Genomic DNA, 20,148 nt, shown 5'->3' on the forward strand with positions numbered 1-20,148 from the left:
TGAGCACGCGCCGCCCGTGGGGGGGGGGCGGTTGCCAAGCGACGGCGTCCGCAGCACGGCCTGAGGCGCCGGCGCGGCCCGGTCCGCGTCTGACAGGAGAGGCCGAGGGGAAAGGCGGGAGCGCGGGGCCGAGGGTTGCAGGGCTGCGGTGGAGGAAGCCGGGACACACCGGGGCAGGGAGCCGGGGCTCACCGGGGCAGGGAACCGGGGCACACCGCGGGGGGAGCCGCGGCCCCCCCGCCCCCGCTCTCCCCGCCCGGGCCGGGGCCGCGCGCGCGCAGCGAGAGGCGGCCAGGGAGAGTGTCGCCCCCTAGCGGCGGCTCTGGCCCTCGCACACGTGTGCCCGCGGGTTCGAGTCCCGGCGCTGCCCGCTGGCACCGGGGACTGTGCGCTGCGGTTAATCTCGGGCTCTGCCGCTGCAGTGGGTCCGGGAGAAGCGACCATGTCCATCGCCTCCTCCAACACCACCATGAGGGTGCCCGCCGGCTTCCGGAACCTGTTGGAGGGGCTGGCACGGGAAGTGCTGCGGGAGCAGCCCACCAACGTGGTGGCCTTTGCAGCTCAGCACTTCCAAAAGCTGCTGGAGCAGAGAGAGGGTGAGTGGCCTTGCCCAGCACCCACCCCCACACTGCCATCCCCTGCTTCCCCGGGCAGGCTGCATTATCTACCCTGCCTTCTGCATCTGCCCATCACCAGGGCTTCAGTCCTGCCCCACATGTCCCTTGCCCAGGGTGTCAGTCCTGCCCCACATGTCCCTTGCCCAGGGTGTCAGTCCTGCCCCACATGTCTCTTGCCCAGGGTGTCCATCCTGCCCCATGTGCCCACCATGTACAGCATCAGGCCTCTCCTGTGTGCCCATCATCCAGGGCACCAAACATGTCCCTTGTGCCCATTGCCCATGGCCTTGTGCCTGTCCCAGATGTCCACCACCTATGGCAATCAGGCCTTCAGTTTGTGCCATCACCAGGGATGTTGTGCCTGTCCCACGTGCCCACCACCCATGGTACCCGGTGCCCATTGCATGTGGCATCAAGCCTCCTCCTTCCCCAGCTGGTGGCATTGACCCGGTGGCGTGGGGAGCCATGCTGGAGGACGACCGTCTCACCTGGCCCCCTTCCCAGGTAGGCTGCCCTCCACTCCAGGCCCCTCCAGAGAATCTGAGGGGATCCAAGAGCTGCACTGTGTCCCTGCTCCCACGCTGTCCCTGCCACCCTTGTGCCACATCATCTAAATTTTCTTCTTTCCTTTGGGACCTGAAGGAGGCCAAGGACACTGAGGGGCAGCAGGCAGCACCAGGGGGAGCAGGCAGCACGCACAGCTCCAGATCACCGTGATTCCGCCCCAAAATGCGTGGAGAGGAGCCAAAGGGGAGCATGTCCCCGTAACCCTCATGAACTGGGACATGTCTCTGGAGATGCAACCGCAGCACTTGCCCCAAATCCCCCATTTCTCACTGTCCAACCCCAAAACTAAAAAAACCCCGTTGGTCCTCCCCTGGCTCCTGCCCTTTTCCCGTGGGTAGGTGCTGCACTCCCATCCCGCCCCTGCGGTGCTGTTTTAATTAGGAATTTTATTAACGAGGTCCCCGCCGTTATTAGCGCCGATCGCCTGAGATTTCTCCCCGAAAAATCCTGGGTTTGGGGCTGAGCTGAGCACGGGATGATATTTTTAGCCTCTATATTTAGGCCCCTGCATCCCTGGAGGTTGGAAGAAACTTCATAACATCCCAGCATGAAGGAATGATGTGACATTGCTCCTCTTCTACCCCCCTCCATAAGCTGAGATACCTCATTGAAATTTTGGGGTGCACACAAGGGCTCACCAGTCCTATTCCTACCTGTGAAATTCATATTTTCCCACACAGAGTGGTTTCAAAATCCCCCCCAAAACGTGGGGTTTGCGTCGAAGCCGGCTGCTCTATTTTTGGAGAGGCCTGAACCCCCCCATCCATACTCACCCCGTTTTTATCCCCTCTTTCCTGTTTTCCATCGCCATATGTGGTGCTCGCCCACGGCACGGGGCATGACAGCGGCTCCCCCGGGAAAAACAGGAAGGAGGGATGGGGGAAAAAAAAGCTGGCGGGGACCCCGTGCCGGGGCTGATGCCAACCAGCTACGTCTTGACCCCCCCTTCCAGCACCGCCTCACCGGCTGCCGGCTCCTGCTTCAGCAGCCGGCAACACTGCCCGCCCAGGGCATCATTCCAGCATCCAATTCCCTTTTCTTTTAAGGATTTTTTCCCCTTTTTTTAAAGGATTTTTTAGCACCTCGGTGCCACCATCTCAAATCACGACGGCGGGATGTTCTCAGCGGGTCTCGCCAGCTGCACTTCCCGTTCTCCCCTCCCAAAATCTGAGTTGTTTCCTTGGAATTCAAGTTTTGGAGGTGCTGGAGCACCTGAAAAAGCATCATCCAGATGAAGGGGTCCAAAGAGGAAAAATGCAGAGCCTGGAACAGGCTCAAAACCCGCCATTAATGATTAGAAATGTTCTGGCATTTCGCATCCCTCCTCCGCAGCCACAGCCTGCGGGAGACGGCGGCGCTTGGCGGCTCTGCCAGGACCCGGGTGCCACGGATGGAGCAGATTTTGGGGGCTAATTGAGGGACTAATCCTAATTTTGGGGCTAACTTCTCAGATCCATGACAGATGAGTCACCCCAAAAACCCTTCCCACTTAACTGGCCCAAAACACCCCGTCTTCTCTCTTTGAAGCAGGCAGTGATGGATCTGGAGGGTCTAAAATCCAGGGAAAAGGATCTCTTCCCATCAAAAATCCCAGCAGAGCTGCCAAGGCTTCTCCGGGAAGCTGGAGCGGGGTTTTCTGGAGCAGAGCTATTCCCATCCCCACCCCCCCCACCCTGGTGTGCTGGTGGGAAGAAGTGATGATGGAAAAGTGGCTCCGGGGAATTTGAGGGATGCTTGGGAGCATTTCCCAAGGGGGAATTTGGGTGCCTGGCTGGTGCTGGGGCAGGGGTGACCCCCATCAACCTCCAAGTGTGGGTGAAGCAGTTGAGGGAGGTGGCAGGTGGTGGGATGTGCCTGGGATGGGGAGTGGGGTCTCAGGGGACAAGAGGTGCCCCCACCTGCACCCAGCAGGAGCGGCCTTGGAGAAGGAGATGGAGAAGGAGATGGGAATGGGAACAAGGATGGCAATACGGCAGGGGACAGGGCCAGGGATGAGGGTGATGATGGGGATGGGGACAGGGAGAGGGACAGAGATGAGGTTGAAGCTGGGAATGGGGGCAGGGATTGGCATTATGAGGAGGATGGGGGCAAGAAGTGGAATGGAAATCATGACATCTCTATCATGGTGATAGAGATGGGGACAGGGACAGTGGTAGGGATGGAGAAGATGGTGGAGGTGATGGGGATGAAGTCAGGGATGGGGACTGTTCCAGTGCCAGAAATAGTGATGTCAGTGGGACAGGGATGCTAACAGGGATGATGATGATGATGGTGGTAGTGGTGGTGGCAAAGAGGAAGGTCAGTGCCACCAGGCCCCCAAGCAGATGACCCTTGAGAGCAAACTTGGCCAGGGAGAGCCAGTGGGGCCCGAGTGTGCAGGTGGGTCGGGGGGTGCTGGTGCCCACCCTGGGGGGGCCACGCTGTGTTTTGGGGGCTGGCTGGAGCAGCATCGGCGCGGAGCCCACGGGCGATTTATGCAGTTGCTTAGCAACTCCCAAACCCGGATTAGAGGCGAGCGAGGCAGGCGATGGGGGGGCTGTGGGCTGCAGCCCCCCGCACTGCCCTGGGGGTCCCTCCTCTTTCCCGGGGTGCCCCAGCTCACCCTGGCAGTCCCAGCACCTCAGCGCAGTCCAGGGGTGGCAGCAGGGTCTGCAAGGAGCGCCAAAGGCTGTGAAAGTGGCTGGGACTGCAGGTCTGGTTGGAGAACACCCCAAATATTGGGGGCCCAGATGCTTCTGTGAGTGGGGAAGGGACCCCCAGGCTCCCAAAGTGGAGCCCACTCCTCTGCTTGGAGCCTGCAGCTGGGCACATCAACCCCGGGGTTCTACGGGTGCTTGGTGGGATGCTGTGTCCCACCATGCCCACTCTTCCTCACCATCTTCATCCTTGCCATCCTCATCCTCACCCTTCTTCAGGACCAAGTCCTAAGTAGGTCAAGAAGGTTGTTTCCCCCCTGTGCAAACCAACCCAGGGGGCAAAACCTGCCTCCAGCATCACTGTGGGTCATTTACCCCCCCAAAATGAACCCATTAACCCCATTTGCTGAAGCTTTGCCTCCCAAAAAACCCTCCATGCCAAAGGCAAGACTCATCACATCTTGGCTCTCATCCTCTGCATGTGATGTTGTGTTCCACAAAACTCCAAGGCGAGCTGCCGGCTCCTTTAAGTGTTAGGAGGGAGTTGGAGGCTGCGAAATAAAATTGGAGGAGGGAAAATAAAAAAAAAAAAAAAATTAAAAAAAAAAAAAAAAAAAAAAAAGAAAGAGGAGAAAGGGAGGAAAAAAAAATAAGGCACCCCTCCTTCCCCCCCAAAAGCCTGGCAGGGGTGTCGGGCTGATAGGCTCGCCCGGAGGAAAGCGCATTACGTAGGCAAGCGGCTCCGCTCAACTTGCCACCTGCGCCGGGAGAGCTGCCGGGGAAGCGAGATCCTGCCGGAGCCCCTCGCCCGCCGCTGGCCGCCCACCCGCCCTCCGCCATGGACTGCTGCAATGTAGGTCCCCCTTCCCCCGATCCCCCCCAGCTCCTGCTTTTCATCCATTATTGCTGCTCCGGGCTGGGGGCGGCCGGGGGCTCCGGGGTGGTGGGGGCGGGGGGTGTTGCACCCACCAGGAGCTCACCCGGGTCCGCGACCCCTCCAGCGCTGCTGCAGCCCCCCGGGCCCTTCCTCCCCCCAGCCCCCCCAAATCCCCACTTCGGAATCCATCCCAGCGGGGCCACAGCGCGGCCAGCATCCTGCACCCCGCAGCCCACTGAGGAAAAACCCCTGTCCTCGAATCCAGCTTTTATTTGGCTTTTTCTTCCCCCCATCCCACAATTGCTCTACAGGTGGGATCGGGGTTGCGTATGGATAAAGGGCTTAATTGGGGTTGCACCCCTCTCTCCTCACCCGAGGGTGAGCTCCCCTCCCTCCTGGCCACCAGCCGGCTTGGGGAAAAACCCACATCCTTTTCCCCTTTCTCCCCGATCCCCTGACTTTTCCTGCCTTTTCCCCCTTCCCCCCCTCTTTCTCTTTTTTTTTTTTCCCCTTTCCCCACTTTTTTCCCCCATTTTCTCCCTCTTGCTAAGACAGCAGCACAGGGAAAAGCCCCCATCTTTCCTCCTGGGCACCTCCAGAGAGGCAAAGCCCACCCTGGATATAGGATTTATCCTGCCTGGATATAGGATTTCTTGCCTATGTATAGGACTTTTCCCTTCGTATGTAGGATTTCTCCCGAATATAGAATTTCTCCCCTAGATACAAGTTTTAATAAGCTGCATAGAGGTTTTCACCCCACGGATATGGTGTTTTTCCATTGGATATAGGATTTCTCCTGTCGATATAGGATATGGCCCCCTGTTTATGGATTTTCTCCCCTGAATATAGGATGTCTCCCCTGGATATAGGATTTTTTTTCTCCTGAAAAGATGTTTTTCCTACCTATATACACAATTTCTCAACTTGGATATAGGTTTCTGCCACCTGTATGTAGGATTTCTTCCCTGAATATAGGATTTCTCCCCTGGATAGAGGAAATGCCCCCACATATAGATTTCCTCCACCTGTATATGGTATTTCTTCCCTGGATATAGGATTTCCTGTCTCCTAATATAGGATTTCTCTCTTGGATATAGGATTTCTTGCCTGGATATAGGATATGCCCCTCCATGTATAGGTTTTCTCCCTTGACTATAGGATTCCCTTCTCCAGATATAGTATTTCTCCCCTGGATATAGGTTTCTCCCACCTCTATATAGGGTTTCTCCCCTGGATATAGGTTGTTCTCCCCCACCTCTGCATATATAGGATTTCTCTCCTGAATATAGGCTTTCTTTCCTAGATATAAGATTTCCTTCCCCTGGCTATAGGATTTCTCCCTTGGCTATAGGATTTCCACCCCTGGCTATAGCATTTCCACCCTGGACATATCATTTCCACCCTGGACCCATCCTCACCTTTCACAACGGTAAAACAACCTGAGCAACTTCGTGGAGCCGTGGCATGCTCTGACAGGATGAGCTTCCTCCCCCCTCAAATCTACAGCTTCCAAATAAGCCCCCAAAACTCCTTTAAGTCCTTTCAAGTGCCTTTGGGGCAAAACAAAGGCTCACCCCCACAGCTGCTGGCACTGGATCATCCAATGCCAGCTCATTTCCACCTCATTTCATTTTCCCTTTGTTTGTTTGTTTTTTCCCCCGCTGAACTTGGTGCTGAGTCCAACAGCTCTGGTGGGATGTGGCAGGAGGGGAACGGGTTACAGTGATTTGTCCTTGCTGGGGCTTTTCCTCCTTTCTGGCATCACTCCTTTCCTAAATTTCCTGGTGTTTTCAACCAAAGCCCTGAGGAGGAATGCAGGAGGATGCAACAGGCTACGAGGGAAGGGGAAACTGAGGCACGACCAGCTCATTTTGTGCAGGATGGCCCCCAGCCCCGTGCCAAAAATACCCCTCAGAACCCATTCTCTGCTCCCATGGATTCTCCTCTCCCTGCATCATAGCCCTGGCTGGAGTCTGGCTTCCTACAGCCGTGTGGTCCAGGGTGGGATTTAGGGATGAGCAGGAGGTGAAGCATCTTCCCCTGCCTGCAGCTTTGCCATTTACCCAGGACACCTGCAAAGGACCCTGACTTTTAGGAAAGGAGCCAAATTTTTAATGACTAAACCTAATTTTTAGCACTCCTCCTCCCCCAAATTTTTAGAACAGGGGCTCATTTAAGACCTTCTTGAACGGATTCATTTGGGGAGGGGGCTGCGCTGTGTGAGGTCCCACCAGCTGTAACCCTGCCATTGCCACCGTCAGGAGGGAGCCTGCACAAAGCTGGACGAGGACATCCTGGACATCCCTTTGGACGATCCTGATGCCAACGCGGCAGCTGCCAAGATCCAGGCTAGTTTCCGTGGCCATATGACCCGCAAGAAGATCAAAGGGGGCGAGATTGATCGGAAAACCAAGGACGCCGAGTGCGCCAACAGCACCCGCGGCGGCGACCTCCGCAACGGCGACTAGGTACATCCCAAATCCCGCTTCTTTCCCCCAAAACTGGGTAATTTCTATAAGGGTGCTGCTCTGAGCATCCTTTGCTGTGTTCATTTGGGATGGAGCATCCTTCCCCGTGCAGATTTGGGATGGAGCATCCTTCCCCAAGCTGATTTGGGATGGAGCATCCTTCCCCAAGCTGATTTGGGATGGAGCATCCTTCCCCGTGCAGATTTTGGGATGGAGCATCCTTCCCCAAGCTGATTTGGGATGGAGCATCCTTCCCCGCGCAGATTTGGGATGGAGCGACCTTCCCCGCACTGGTCCAGGGTGGAGAAGGGGTTTTTCCTCCCAGGAGATGGAGACACACAAGCAGGCAGCCCCTGCCTTGCCCTAATTTTGGGTGCGCGCCGTAGTAGTTGGGAAGGATGGGAAGTAGGATGGGAAGGCGCAGCCCTAGATTTGGATTGAATCTCTCCCTTAGCAACACCACCCCGAGCGCCTCGCCTCAGCACATGCTATTTTTAAAAGCCTGTGTCACAGTCTCCTGGCAGGAAAAGGTAAATTTAAAAAGCGCCCACAGTGCCGAGGCCGCGTGGCATTGGAGCCCGGGTGGTGGCTGCGCCGTGCCCGGGCCGTGCCCCGGGCAGAGCCGGTGCCGGGAGCGAGGGATGGCCCCGGATACCGGCGAGGCTCGTCCGGGGTTAGCGGCGGGGAGGGAGCGCTGCCGGCTCGGCCACGTGAGTGTGGCGGGGCTGCTGGAGAGGCAGCTGGGATGGAACTGGGATGAGACTGGGATGGGACTGGGATGCAGTGAGGATGGGGTAGGAATGCGATGGGGATTCAGTGAAGGTACGGTGGGGATGAACTGAAGATGCAGCAGGAATGCAGCGGGGTAGGAAGAGAAGGATGCAGTGAGGATGCAGTGGGGATTGAACAAGGCTGCAGTGGGAAGGGACTGAGGATGCAGTGAGGATGGAACTGGAACTCAGCTGGGACACGGTGGGGATGAAGTGAGGGTACAGTGGGAAGAGAACTGAGATGTGGTGGGGAAGCAGTGGGGATGCAGTGAAAATGCACTGGAGATTCAGTGAAAATGCAGTGAGCATGCACTGAGGATGGAGAGGGAATTCAGTGGGGCTGGGATGAGAATGAACTGAGGATGCAGCGGGGATTTCATGAAGATCCAGTGGGGACAGTGTGGAAACACAGTGAGGCTGCAGTGGGGCTGCAAGGGCAATGCAGTGAGGATGTGGTCGGGATGAACAGCGGATGCAGTGAGGAAGCAACAGAGCCTCAGTGAGGATGCAATGGGAACAAACTGAGGATGCTGTGGGGATTCAATGGGGCTGCAGTGAAGATTGAGTGAGGATGCACCAGGGCTGCATTGGGGCTGCAGTAAGGATGTCACAGGGCTGCAGTGGGGAGGTGCTGTGCAGTTTCTTAGGGCCCACAGGTTCCTTTGGGATGCCTTGTTAGGGGAGCTGAGCAGGTTGGCAGCAGGGGAGCCAGGTTCCCCTCCTTCTGCCACGGTGCTCTGCCTGGCAGGGGGCAGGCAGGGATCCCCCCCAGGTTCCTGGGCTGGGTGAGGGCAGAGTGTGGGCAGCAGTGGAGGGAGGACAAGGGTGCAGGCAGGGTGTGGGTGGCTGCAAGTAGGGCATGGGCAGGGTGTGGGCAGGGTGAGGGCATGGAGAGGGTGCAGGCTGCAGCAGCAGCATGTGAGCGGGGTGCAGGCAGGGTGCAGGGCGTGGGCAGGGTGCGGGCAGGGCACAGAGTGCAGACAAGGTACAGGCAGGGTGGCAGGGTGTGGGCAGGGCACTGGCAGGGTGAACTCAGGGCACAGGGTGCAGACAGAGCTCAAGGTGCAGGGAGGGCACAGGGTACAGAGAGAACTAAAGGTACAGTCAGGGGCACAGGGTGCAGAGAGCACTAAAGCTGCAGCCCGGGGCACAGGGTGCAGGATACAGACAGGGCACAGGGTGCAGGGTGCAGACAGGGCACAGGGTGCAGGCAAGGCTCAATGTGCAGGGTACAGGCAGGGTCAGGCCCAGGCTGACCACTCGCTCTCTCCTTGCTTGCAGGGGCCACCAGCTGCTCACCGGAAACCCCTCGCCACCGACCCCCTCCCGCCGCCGCCCACCGAGGCCCAGGAGCCCCCGCTTCACCCCCTACCCCCCGCATGCATCCCCCGGGGTCCCCCCACAGCCAGGCCCTGCCCCTGTCCCTGGCTGCGCCCCCCCGCCCCAGACACACCCCGCCCCAATAAACGCCCCTGCCAGAGCCCCGGCCTGTCCTCTGTGCCTTTTGGTGTCACCGGCAGAGCGGTGAGGTCACAGCGGGCAGGGGTGGGAGGGGTGTGGGGCAGGTGGTGCCCAGCAGTGATCTCCCATGTGTAGGTGCGACATCGTACAGGCACGTGTGACATCACTGCCGAGTGTGTGACATCACTGCCGAGCGTGTGACATCACTGCCGAGTGTGTGACATCACTGCTGAGCGTGTGACATCACTGCGGAGCATGTGACATCACTGCCGAGCGTGTGACATCACTGCCGAGTGTGTGACATCACTGCCGAGCGTGTGACAGCTGGCGTGACATCACTGGTGGTTGGGAGGTGACTTGTGAGGTGCTGGCATGAGATGGGTGGCGATGTCACTGCTGGACAGGTGACACCATACAGGTGTGTGTGACGTCACTGCTGGGTGTGTGACGTCATGAAGGTGTGTGTGATGGCTGGAGTGACATCATTCCACTGCGTGTGACTGTGGGGGTGACATCATACAGGCATGTGTCACATCACTGGTGCCGTGTGATGGTACGTGTGACGTCATGCAGGCACACATGACATCCCTGATGGACGTGTGACGTGTGTGACATCATACAGGCACGTGTCAGATGCTGTCATGTCACACACACATGGTGGCATCATAGCTCCTGACATGAGCTGTGACATCACGGTCATGGGGTGTGACAATACGTGCATCACGATCTCACCTCACCCTGAGGACCTTGGCTGGTGCACTGTGACATCACCCTGCCCTGTGACATCACCCTGCCCTGTGACATCACCCTGCCTTGTGACATCACCCTGCCCTATGACATCACCCTGCCTTGTGACATCACCCTGCCTTGTGACATCACCCTGCCCTGTGACATCACCCTGCCTTGTGACATCACCCTGCCCTGTGACATCACCCTGCCTTGTGACATCACCCTGCCTTGTGACATCACCCAGAAGGTTGTGGGACATCCCTCCCCACCTCGAAATCCGCACAAACTCACCCAAAGCGCCAATGCTGGGCAGTTCAGCAGCTTTTAATCAGAAAACCCCTAAAAAAGTGTGTGTGTGTGTGTGTGTGTGTGTGTGTGTGTGTCCCCATCACCCACCCCCCACTTTTAATGCTCTTTTATGAAAAATCCCTCATTTCATCTGATATATAGATAAAGAAAAAAATAATAATAAGAAGGGGATTCCCCTGAGGCAGGGCTGGGGCTGGTTTGGGGGGTGATATTTATGGGGAGACTCAGTCCCTCCAAACCCAGGGAGCCCCTGCACCCATTAAACACGCCCACGATGAGTCCAGCTGCTCGAGGCATCTGTTGAAAAGAAAAGAAAACCCAAAAAGGGACAAAACCACCCCAGGAAACAGGGAGTGGGGTGGGCTGGCTATGGGCACCCCTGTTTTTTGGGGGGAGGTGCTCACACCAAGGAGCCAGCTCTGCTCTGCGCTGGCACCATGACAGGAACGGCACCTGCTCGTGCCAGGCTGGAGGGAGGCAACGACCCCACGGGAGCGGCTGCTGGATCCTGGCGGCGCCGGGGGGTCCCGTTAACGGCGGGGGGTGAGAGGTTGGGGGGCCGCCCTCCTCCTCGGGGCGGGGGTCCCCGGTAGCTGCCGGTGGTGGTGAGGATGGAGGCGGTGTCGGAGGGGGCTCTGGCTCCGTAGGGTTGCCGGGTGCCGGCGATGGAGGACAGGGTGCTGGTTTTGGACATGGTGTCTGAAGCTGGTCTCCTTGCCCACGACGGGGTTTTGGGTGCCACGGCGTCTTCCCTGCCAAGAGGGGAGAGTGTCAGAGAAATCGGCTCTGGGAACCCTTCCACTGCCCAGCCCAGCACACTCTCCTTGAGTAATGAGGTTGTGCTGATGTCCTGGACCTCCAAACAGAGGGATAAAAGGGAAAGGGGAAAACAGAGGTGGAAAATGTCCTCAATAACTCAGAGGTGGAAAATGTCCTCCAAACAGAGGGATAAAAGGGAAAGGGGAAAACAGGTGGAAAATGCCCTTGTTAACTCTGAAACCTAATGATGACTGGCCAGAGGTGGAAGCTTCCTTCCTGATTGTTACCTCTGGAGCATATTGATGACTGCCCAGAGATCAAGAGCTGTTCCCCACTATTAACTCTGGACCTGAGAAATGACAGGCCAGAGGTGGAAACACCCTCCTCACCCATTAACACTGAAACCTAATGAAGATTTGAACCCCCTCCACAGGAAGAGCGCCTCACTTTATCTCGTTGGCTCCCTCCTCCTGGCTGTCACGTTTTTTCCTCCTGTAGCCGACAACCTTCTGGGCAAAGAAGATGATGGTGGCAAGGGCACCCAGGGAGCCCAGCACAGCGCCGGCTATGACTGCTTTGGTGCTTGCTGCCGGAGAGAGACAGATATTCCCTCATTCCCTGATGCCCACGGGGAGCTCACCTGTCCCCCTCCCTGACCCTGTGGACACGTACTCACTTGAGTGTACCTCCAGGACAATGCTGCAGTTCTTAGAACCTGCTTGGTTTTCAGCCCTGCAGACGTAGACCCCCGACATTTCCAGGGAGAGGTTGGTCAGCTTGAGGGTGCCCCTGGCTCGGTCTGCGGGTGAGAAATTTGAGAGCTGCCTCACAGCCACCCCCACATCCTGCACCTCCTCGTGTGGGAAGTGGTTTAAGGGGATGAAGCCAAAGAATCCCTCAGCTGAATCTTCTCAGGATATTTCAGCCCAAGCACTCACCCCACTCCCCGGCCCCACACTGGTGCCACCTTACCCTGGGCAGGGGGAAAGAAGACCTGCAGGGTGGGCGGCTCGCGCTGCCACTGGTACATGGGCGAGGGCTTCCCCTTCTTGGAGGAGCAGCTCAAGGTCACGTTGGCCCCCACGACGGCGCTGCCGTGCAGTTGGCAGGTGGGGGCGGCTGGTGGCACTGTGGGCACTGATGTTAGTCCTGAGGGCCACCATGGGGAGGTCCAAGGGAGCCAGGGTGACTGGCACAGCCTTACCAAGGACGGTGAGGTTGATGATGCCGATGTTCTTGTCCAACCTGATGGTGTCATCCACCACGTTGACGGAGCACATGTACTGGCCTGAGTCTTGCTCCCGGGTGGCGTTGATGAACACCGAGATGTTGTGGGTGAGGATGGGGTACAGGAACCCCATGCGGGGCTTCAGATCCGTCTCCTCCACCTTCACCACCCCGCCCAGGTATGACAGGATCTGCACAGAATAAAACACCTGCTTTCACTTCTGGAAGGTGTTGCTGGAGAGAAAAGCCCCCCAGATCCCAAATTTCATAGATCAGTGGTTGCTATATAAGCCCCCTCCAGCCCCCTCCCTGAGCATCCTGGACATGGGAACTGCAGGCAGCTCCCCACCACGGGCACAAATACCCCTGGCATGGGCACCACGAGCAACTGTCCCATCACAGGCATCTCCCCATCAGGGGCACCACTTGGGCATTGTCCCATTGTCCCACCATGAGCATCCTCCAAGGGTATTTCCCCATCATGGGTATCTCCCCATTGTGAGCACGACACCTCCCTACTGCAGGCACCCTGGGCATGCCCCCAGTGTGGGCATCTCCCCTCATGGACACAATGAGCACCTCCCCGCCATGGGAATCTCCAGATCATGAGGATGACAATCATCTCCCCATTGTGGACACCACAGACATATTGGCATCTCCCCCTCTTGGATCTCTCCCCATCTTCTGTCTCTCCCCACTCTGGGCACCACAAGCACCTCCCTCCAGGCTCTGTGGGCATGACCCCATCATGGGCATCTACACATCACCATGAGCCCCCCCCATCAAGGGCACACCCCATGGTGACCACCATGAACTTCCCCCATCAGGGACACCACCCCATCATGGGCATGACAAGCAGCTCCCCATGGGTACGGGGATGGCACCATGGGTGTCCCCATCATGGGCACCATGTCCCACGTGGTGGGCACCTTGAACATCACTCCATCATGGGCCAAATCTCCACCATGGGCACCACAAGCATGCCCCCACTGTGGGAACCACACAGATCCCCCCGTGGAGATCCCCACCGTGAGCATCTCCCTATCATGGGCACCATGTCCTTACCATGGGCACTTACCCATTGTGGGGATCTTCCCCACACTGGCACCATGAGCTTCATCCCGTCATGAACATCACATGGTGGGCACCATGGAATTCCCTGCATCATGGCCACCTCCCCATCATGGGCATCCTTCCGCCATGGGCAGTGTGGTCACTACCCCATGGTGGGCACCATAATCTTCCCCCCATTATGGGCACCACCAGCACCCCCTCCATGGCCACATGGTCACCTCCCAGCTTGGGCCCCCCCATCTCCTGTCCTGCAGCCCCTGCCCTCTTCTCACCTGGAAGGGACCTGCATTCTTGTTCAGCATCCAGGTGATGTAGGGCTTGTTCTGGGAGTGGCTGGTGTACCAGGCAGGCAGCACCGCCTGCTGCCCCTCCACGGAGAACACCAGGCTGGTCCCCACATGCACCTCCAGCACGGCCAAGGAGACACCTGCCCATGGGAGAGGGAAGAAACTGGGAAATGACTCAACCCCAGGTGCTACTTCTCCACAAAACCTCACTGACTGTGAGAAAAAACCCCATTCCCAAGACAAAAAAACAATCCCAGGTTATCACCAGGAAGCTGGGCCAGAAGAACATTTTGCCTCCTTCCCAGCCACAGGAAGGGCTTTCCGCCTGCTCCGGAGGATGCAGGACATTGCTGTTCCCTCCCATCCCAGCTTCCTCCCCACGTTCAGCTTGGGAATTCCTAAGGCCCAAGTCACCCCTGGCAGGAGACAGCTGCCTCCAGCAGGCAGACACCCCCTTAGCTCAGTATTGGGGTACTCCCAGCCCCCGTGATGCTGCACCAGATCCCAGGGGATTTATTTGTAGGGCTCCCCCACACGCACCCCACATGCCTTCCCCAGCATAGCAGCACCCCCCTTTTTGCTGCCAGCACTAAACTGGGATAATCCATGAGGGGCTTCCTCTGGTGCCCCATCTCATTTGACCCCAAATATCCCATCCCAATCCCCTGCATCCCAGCCTTCCCCCAGGCCCCACTGGGAGGAGGCAATGGTGTAAGAGCAGTACCACGGACCGGAGAGGGATGCTCCACTCCTGGGGGAAGATCATTCCCCAGCTTTGCCCCTAAGGCTCAGCCAGAACATTAATCAGCTCGGGCAAGGCTGAGTTTGTGCTGGGCTTGGTTTGTTTTTCCCAGGGGAACATCACCGAGGCCCTGCATCCCAGCAGTTCCATCCCTGCATCCACCCATCGATCCGTGACCCCGGCTGGCCCTGCTCCTGCCAGCGCCCCAGGGATGCTTCGCACTGGGATGCAGGGGGAAAAGGATGATGCTACCCCATCATCCCAAATCCTCAGTTTTTGGGGGAAAAACCCCTGGGTTTGAAGGATTTCGGGAGCTTTCAATGATCTTTCACTTTTCACTAAGAGCTCAGAGGATTTAATTGGATTTTTCCAGGGTGGGAAGAGGAAAACAAGGCGCTGGGGGGTATTTTTAGCTTCCTCCCGCATCCGTTCATCCCCCCCTCCTGGCAAGGCATTGGTGCCATTTCCGGACGGAGCCTTCCAGCTCCAGGCAGGAAACTCTGCTCTGGCTGATAAGTCTTCTCAGGAATTAAAAAAAAATAATTAAATTTCCTTTCTCTGGTGAAAAACTGGGAGAAATAAGGCCCAGTCTGGTGAGGATGCTTAAAAATAGCTCACCCAGGCTAAGAACATAAACCTTTAAATCCTGGAGGGTTTGCGGGGGGGAGATGCTGGAGGTGCCTGCAGGTCCCAAATAATTGATAATATTATTTATTAATTATATAAAGCTGTGGTATCAGATCCAATAGACAGTATGGAAAAAAGAATGGTAATTATAGTGTATTTCTATGTAATTATACAGATAATTGTATTAAATTTAGAAAAAGTGGAAAGAAATATGGGATGGCGACTCATTAATTTGGAATTTCCAGAACAAAATAGATCATCAAGAACATATAATTTATAATAGTTATAAATATAGGTATATTTTTGTAAGAATAGGGATAATAGTGGGGATGTGAGAGTGATAATAGAGCTCAGAATAATGAGAGTAATGATCAAAGTGAGAATAATAATTATAAAAGTGGGAATAATAATGATAAAAGTGATATTAATAACGATAATAATAATAATGGTAATAGTGATTAGAATAATTATAACAATGATCCCAATACAATAATGATAACAGTCATAATAATTATAATAGTGATAATAATTATAATAATGATGAGGATGATGATGATAATAATAATAATAATAGCGATCAAAATTATATAGTTCATTAATTATGCAGATGGCACAGTCCCTAAACCTCCCTGCATTCCCAACAGCTGGGAAAATCCAGGTGTTTTCAGCCCAGATCCTCCATTATTATAAAAATGTGTTAACTTGGGATAATCTAGAAGAATATAGAAGATATTCAATAATTGTATTGCAATTTCTATTAGAAATATTAGAGATAACAGGTAACAGATATTTTAGAATAGTTATAATTTAATAAAAATAATTGTAAGTTATAATAGTTATAATAACATATCAGTGATTATAAAGATAATAGTAATAAATGAGTGATGATGATGATGATGATGATGATAATAATAATATTTTCATAATAACGATCATTAATTATGCAGATGGCATCGATAAGTGACTCCACAGCTTCTACACCCCTGTGCATCCTCAACAGCTGGGAAAATCCAGGTTTTTCAGCCCACCTCCTCCATCAGCTTGATTTTTTGGGCACAAGAAATGTGCTGGGCCAAAAGGTGCTGGGCATTCCTGGGGAAATCCAGGCTCCAGAGAGGGAAAAGATGTTCTGGCATCAGCCAGAGGTTTCCTGGCGTGCCCCAAGGCATTGAAACAGCCCCGTGTGCCTCAAAGCTGCTCCCAGCGCTGCAAACCGGGCTGTGTTAATTCTGAAACCTAATGATGAGCACGTTAATTATGTTAATTGTGCTCTGGGGCTGCAGCTTTGCACTGTCATCCTTAAAACTCCTGTGGCAACAGGAGATCCCAGCTCCATCATCTCCCCTCCGGTGTATCGGGAAGAGGGAGATGGATCCAGATCTGAAGGCTGCTCGCTCCCCCAAATCCCTTTTCTCTTGCAGAATTCACCCAAATTCCCCATCTCCCACAGATGTGACCCTAAAAAAAGCTGGTGGAGCTGGGTCTGGAGCTGCAGGCACGGGACTGAACCCCCTGGCACAGCTCTGGCTTTGGCCACCTCGACACTCCAAATCCTCTAATGCTTTAACCAGATCGAAAAAATTAAGCCGCTCGCGGTGCTCATACACATCCAGGGGGGGCCTGGGGCCCTCAGCCCCTCCCTCCTGCTCTTTGGGCTCAAAACCTGGATTTTTATCCAGCTGCCCTGAGCTAAACACCTGCCCGGGTGTTTTCCCCCCGCCCCAGCCCATCTGCTGGGATTTTTTTGCATATGGAAAAACAGAATAGACTTAAATTTACCTTTAAAAATAGAGATTTTTTTTTTTCCCCTGTGGAATAAATATCTTACAATTTAGCCTTCTGAAATACTTTAAATTTTCCCACGACAAAATATAAAAAGCTGCTTCAAATTTCCCTTCAAATTTTTTCCCTATGGAAAAAAATCACCTTTAAATCCCTGCAATCTAAACATTAATCCCTGTGCTGATATCAATCACCATGAAAAATTGCATCATTTCACCCCAAAATAAAAGCTATTTCCAACTTCCGGCACAGCCTGAACCCCCCAAAAAATCAAACTCTCCCTCCAGCCCCCTCCCTGAGTCTCTAAACCATTAACTGTACAGGGAATTAAATCCCGGAGGCGGTTGGGGTTTGATGACCCCAGTTGATAGGATTAAGGCACTGGAGTCATGTGAAACCCAGACCCAAATTAAATCCCAAAAGACCAAGCTTGGGATTTAAAATACACAGCGGGAATCTGGCCGGAAAAGGGACCCTTGAAAAAGCTTGGAAAAAGGTCAAGGAGCATCTCGACACTGCGACACAGACGGTCGCCTTCCCTATTTTTACATCATTTTTGGGGATTTTTTTCCTTTTCTTCCCTTAACTTTGGCTATTTATAAACGGGCAGATAGGAGATGCCGGGCTCTGGAGCAGTGTCCTTTGGGAAAATCCACAGCGGAATTTCTCACGACCCCGGGGGCGGGCGGGGGGGGGGGGCAGAAAGTGCCGTATCCTCCAGAGAGACCAAATTTGGGGAAAAAAAATTAAATAATACAATAATCATATGTGACTTTGCTATAGATGGAAACGTGCTTCACCCCGGTGTGGGGGAGAGGGGCCGAGATGGGGTGGGATGGGATGGGGAATTGGGATTGAGGAAGGGATTGGGGTTGGGATTGGGGATGGGAAGACAACAAGGATGGCAAATATCCCTCCCTTTGCTTTTCCTCATCACAAGCCCATGAGGATCCCACGGGACGAGGAAGGACTGCTTGAAAGCAAAACTGAAGGAAAAACACACATTTGGGGTTCAAAAGGGTCTTTTTGCTGCATTTTTGAGCTGTCAGTGCCCATGATGTCACATCCCAGGGCTCAAGAGTGACATTTTTTGTGGGAATCCATCATAATTCCATGCCAAAAATGCCGTTGGGATGCGGCAAAGGAGCGCCCTGGTGGGATTTAAGGGCTGAGTGATGCGTGTGTCTCATACCAACATGCTTAATTAACTTTTATCACGGAAGAAAACCTTCAAGGAGGAACAAGTGGTGACTCCAGGACCCCCACCCAGTGTTCTGCTGGAAGGAAATGCTGCTGCCATTGTTTCTTGGGGCCATTTCCTTTCTCCAAAGGCCTCTCCTTCGCTGGGAATGCCAAAGGATGTTTCCTTTTGGAACAATCATGGCAGTTGCAAAAAGTCTCAAATAGAATGGGAAATTAGGGGCAGAAGAAGGGAAAAACCCATGGACAGAGAAGGGTTGAGATCCCTCACCTCAAAACCAGCTGGGATGGCTGTGGAGCACCAGTAAACAAGGGAAAACAAATGGATTTTTCCTGCCCAATGCCACACAGGGAGGTGAACTATGGATTCTCACATCGGAGTCCCTGGCGTGTCCCCATATGGGGAAGCTTTGGGTTTGGGGGTGCTGGAAGCGGCTGTTTGGCAGCTCCAAGGTACAAATGGCTTTTCCCGGAAAAACTCAGATTTTCTCCACTCCGGGCACTCCTAAAAGGGGAGGGGAGTGGATCGTCCCCCCCAGCCTGCCTGCTGGGGAAGGGGACTGGGGGCACGGAGACAGGTGGGTGTTGTGACCCCGTACCCCAAGGTCCTTCCCGGTGCCACCCTAAAGCTTCCCAGGCTCCTGCCCGGCGGTGTCGGGCTCCCGGGTTTCTCTCTTGGTGCCTCCGGCTGTTCCCACACCCTGCCCGGTGACCCCGCTCGATATCTCCGGCTCCTGCCCGATGCCCTCCCAAAAGCTCTCGCTGTTCCTGCCGGCTCCATCCCGCTTTTCCCGAGCGCCCCCCGGTACCCCCGCGTCCTGCCCCGTCCCCTCCGCGCTACCTCGGTCCGGAGCGCTTCCCCCGCTCCCCAGCCTGACCCTCCCTGCCGCATCCCAAAAGCTCCCCCGGTCCTCCGGCATCTCTCCGGGTGTGCTCCCGGTCCCCCTCCCCTGGAGCCCCCCGGTGCCGCGGGGCTCACCCAGCAGCGCCGCCAGCGCCAGCGCCGCCCGCCGCAGCGCGCCCATGGCCGGAGCCGCAGCAGCAGCGGCAGCAGCAGCAGGTGCCGGGGGGGCCCGGGGGCAGCGGGGGCGGCGCAGCGCAGGTGGGGGCGGGCCCGAGCCCACCACACCCCGTGGGGGTGTCCCCGTCCCCGGCACTGATCCTCCTCCCCCGGCTCCAGCCCCACAGAGCGCGGTTATTAATTAGTTAGATGGGTTATTATTACTGCTGGTAGGGTTAAGGTGGGTTCAGTGCGGCACCTCAGTGTTAATGTAACCCCCCCAGGGAGAGCACAGGGACCCCAAAGCCTCCCCGCTCTCAGCCGTCCCACGCGGGGTGAAACTTCCCATCCTGCATCCCTCACCCTCGTCCAACACTCCCCCCACCTTCAGACCTTTTTGGATCCCGAAAACTAAACACAGTATCAAAAAAAAGGGCAGCTTTGACTACCTGGTATTCGGGAGTCCCGGGTGGATCCTCCCCGGCTCAGCCAGGGTTATCCCGGTCCTCGCTCAGAGCAGGGTCAGACCTCGAAGCCCCAGCGGAGATTAGACACTGCTGGAGGAGGAGGAGGAGGCGGTGGGGGCAGAATTAATCCCTTCTCGCCCTCGCCACCCCCCCGTAAATCCAGCCTGGCCTCCAGGCCTGCAGGATCCCGGGAGTGAGGAGGCTTTGGGCGACCGACCTGGCTTGATCCCCCCGGGACCCCACCTGTCCCTGACAGCGTTCCCACCCTCTGCTACACCTGGAGCTTCCAACTCGGCACCGGCTCTTCGGGGAACCCACCTTGCTCCCTCTGTTTGGAAGATGGAGAGTGGGGAGGATGGGTTGGTGACCCACTGGTGACCTGCTCCCCTTCTTCACCATCTCAGCTGCACCCAAAGGCGATGCCAACGTCCAGCTGGGCAGTGATCCTCACCCCTCCCACGGATTCTGGGAACCTCCGAAGGGAAAGCAACCGGCTCCCCATGTCAAAAAATCAGCAGCTCCTTCAACAGCGAGACCAGGAACAAAACC

The 20,148-nt window shown here is 55.6% G+C and overlaps 2 protein-coding genes across 3 annotated transcripts; one reads left to right on the top strand and one right to left on the bottom strand.

Annotated features, from left to right (window-relative positions):
• The first annotated feature begins 41 nt into the window (after window positions 1–41).
• NRGN (neurogranin) lies at window positions 42–9,587 on the top strand. Of its 2 annotated transcripts, XR_009279569.1 has the most exons (4): window positions 42–596; window positions 4,499–4,673; window positions 6,959–7,165; window positions 9,217–9,352. XR_009279569.1 is itself a non-coding variant. In XM_058857203.1 (3 exons), exons 1-2 carry the CDS (start codon window positions 4,659–4,661, stop codon window positions 7,163–7,165), a joined length of 222 nt encoding a protein of 73 aa, XP_058713186.1. In that variant the 5' UTR covers window positions 4,493–4,658; the 3' UTR covers window positions 9,217–9,587. The 2 variants fall into 2 exon arrangements, 1 of the variants encoding a protein (XP_058713186.1); XM_058857203.1 differs by lacking the exon at window positions 42–596 and having other exon boundaries at window positions 4,493–4,673; window positions 9,217–9,587.
• Window positions 9,588–10,427: 840 nt separating this feature from the next.
• ESAM (endothelial cell adhesion molecule) lies at window positions 10,428–19,259 on the bottom strand. The gene is made up of 7 exons (XM_058857204.1): window positions 19,112–19,259; window positions 13,767–13,921; window positions 12,398–12,611; window positions 12,166–12,321; window positions 11,870–11,992; window positions 11,641–11,779; window positions 10,428–11,186 (listed from the first exon to the last, which is right to left on the bottom strand). The coding sequence occupies exons 1-7, from the start codon at window positions 19,155–19,157 to the stop codon at window positions 10,835–10,837; spliced, it is 1,185 nt and encodes a 394-aa protein (XP_058713187.1). The 5' UTR covers window positions 19,158–19,259; the 3' UTR covers window positions 10,428–10,834.
• Window positions 19,260–20,148: the final 889 nt, after the last annotated feature.

This window comes from Poecile atricapillus, chromosome 25, assembly GCF_030490865.1.
Source record: "Poecile atricapillus isolate bPoeAtr1 chromosome 25, bPoeAtr1.hap1, whole genome shotgun sequence".
NCBI classification, from domain to species: domain Eukaryota; kingdom Metazoa; phylum Chordata; class Aves; order Passeriformes; family Paridae; genus Poecile; species Poecile atricapillus.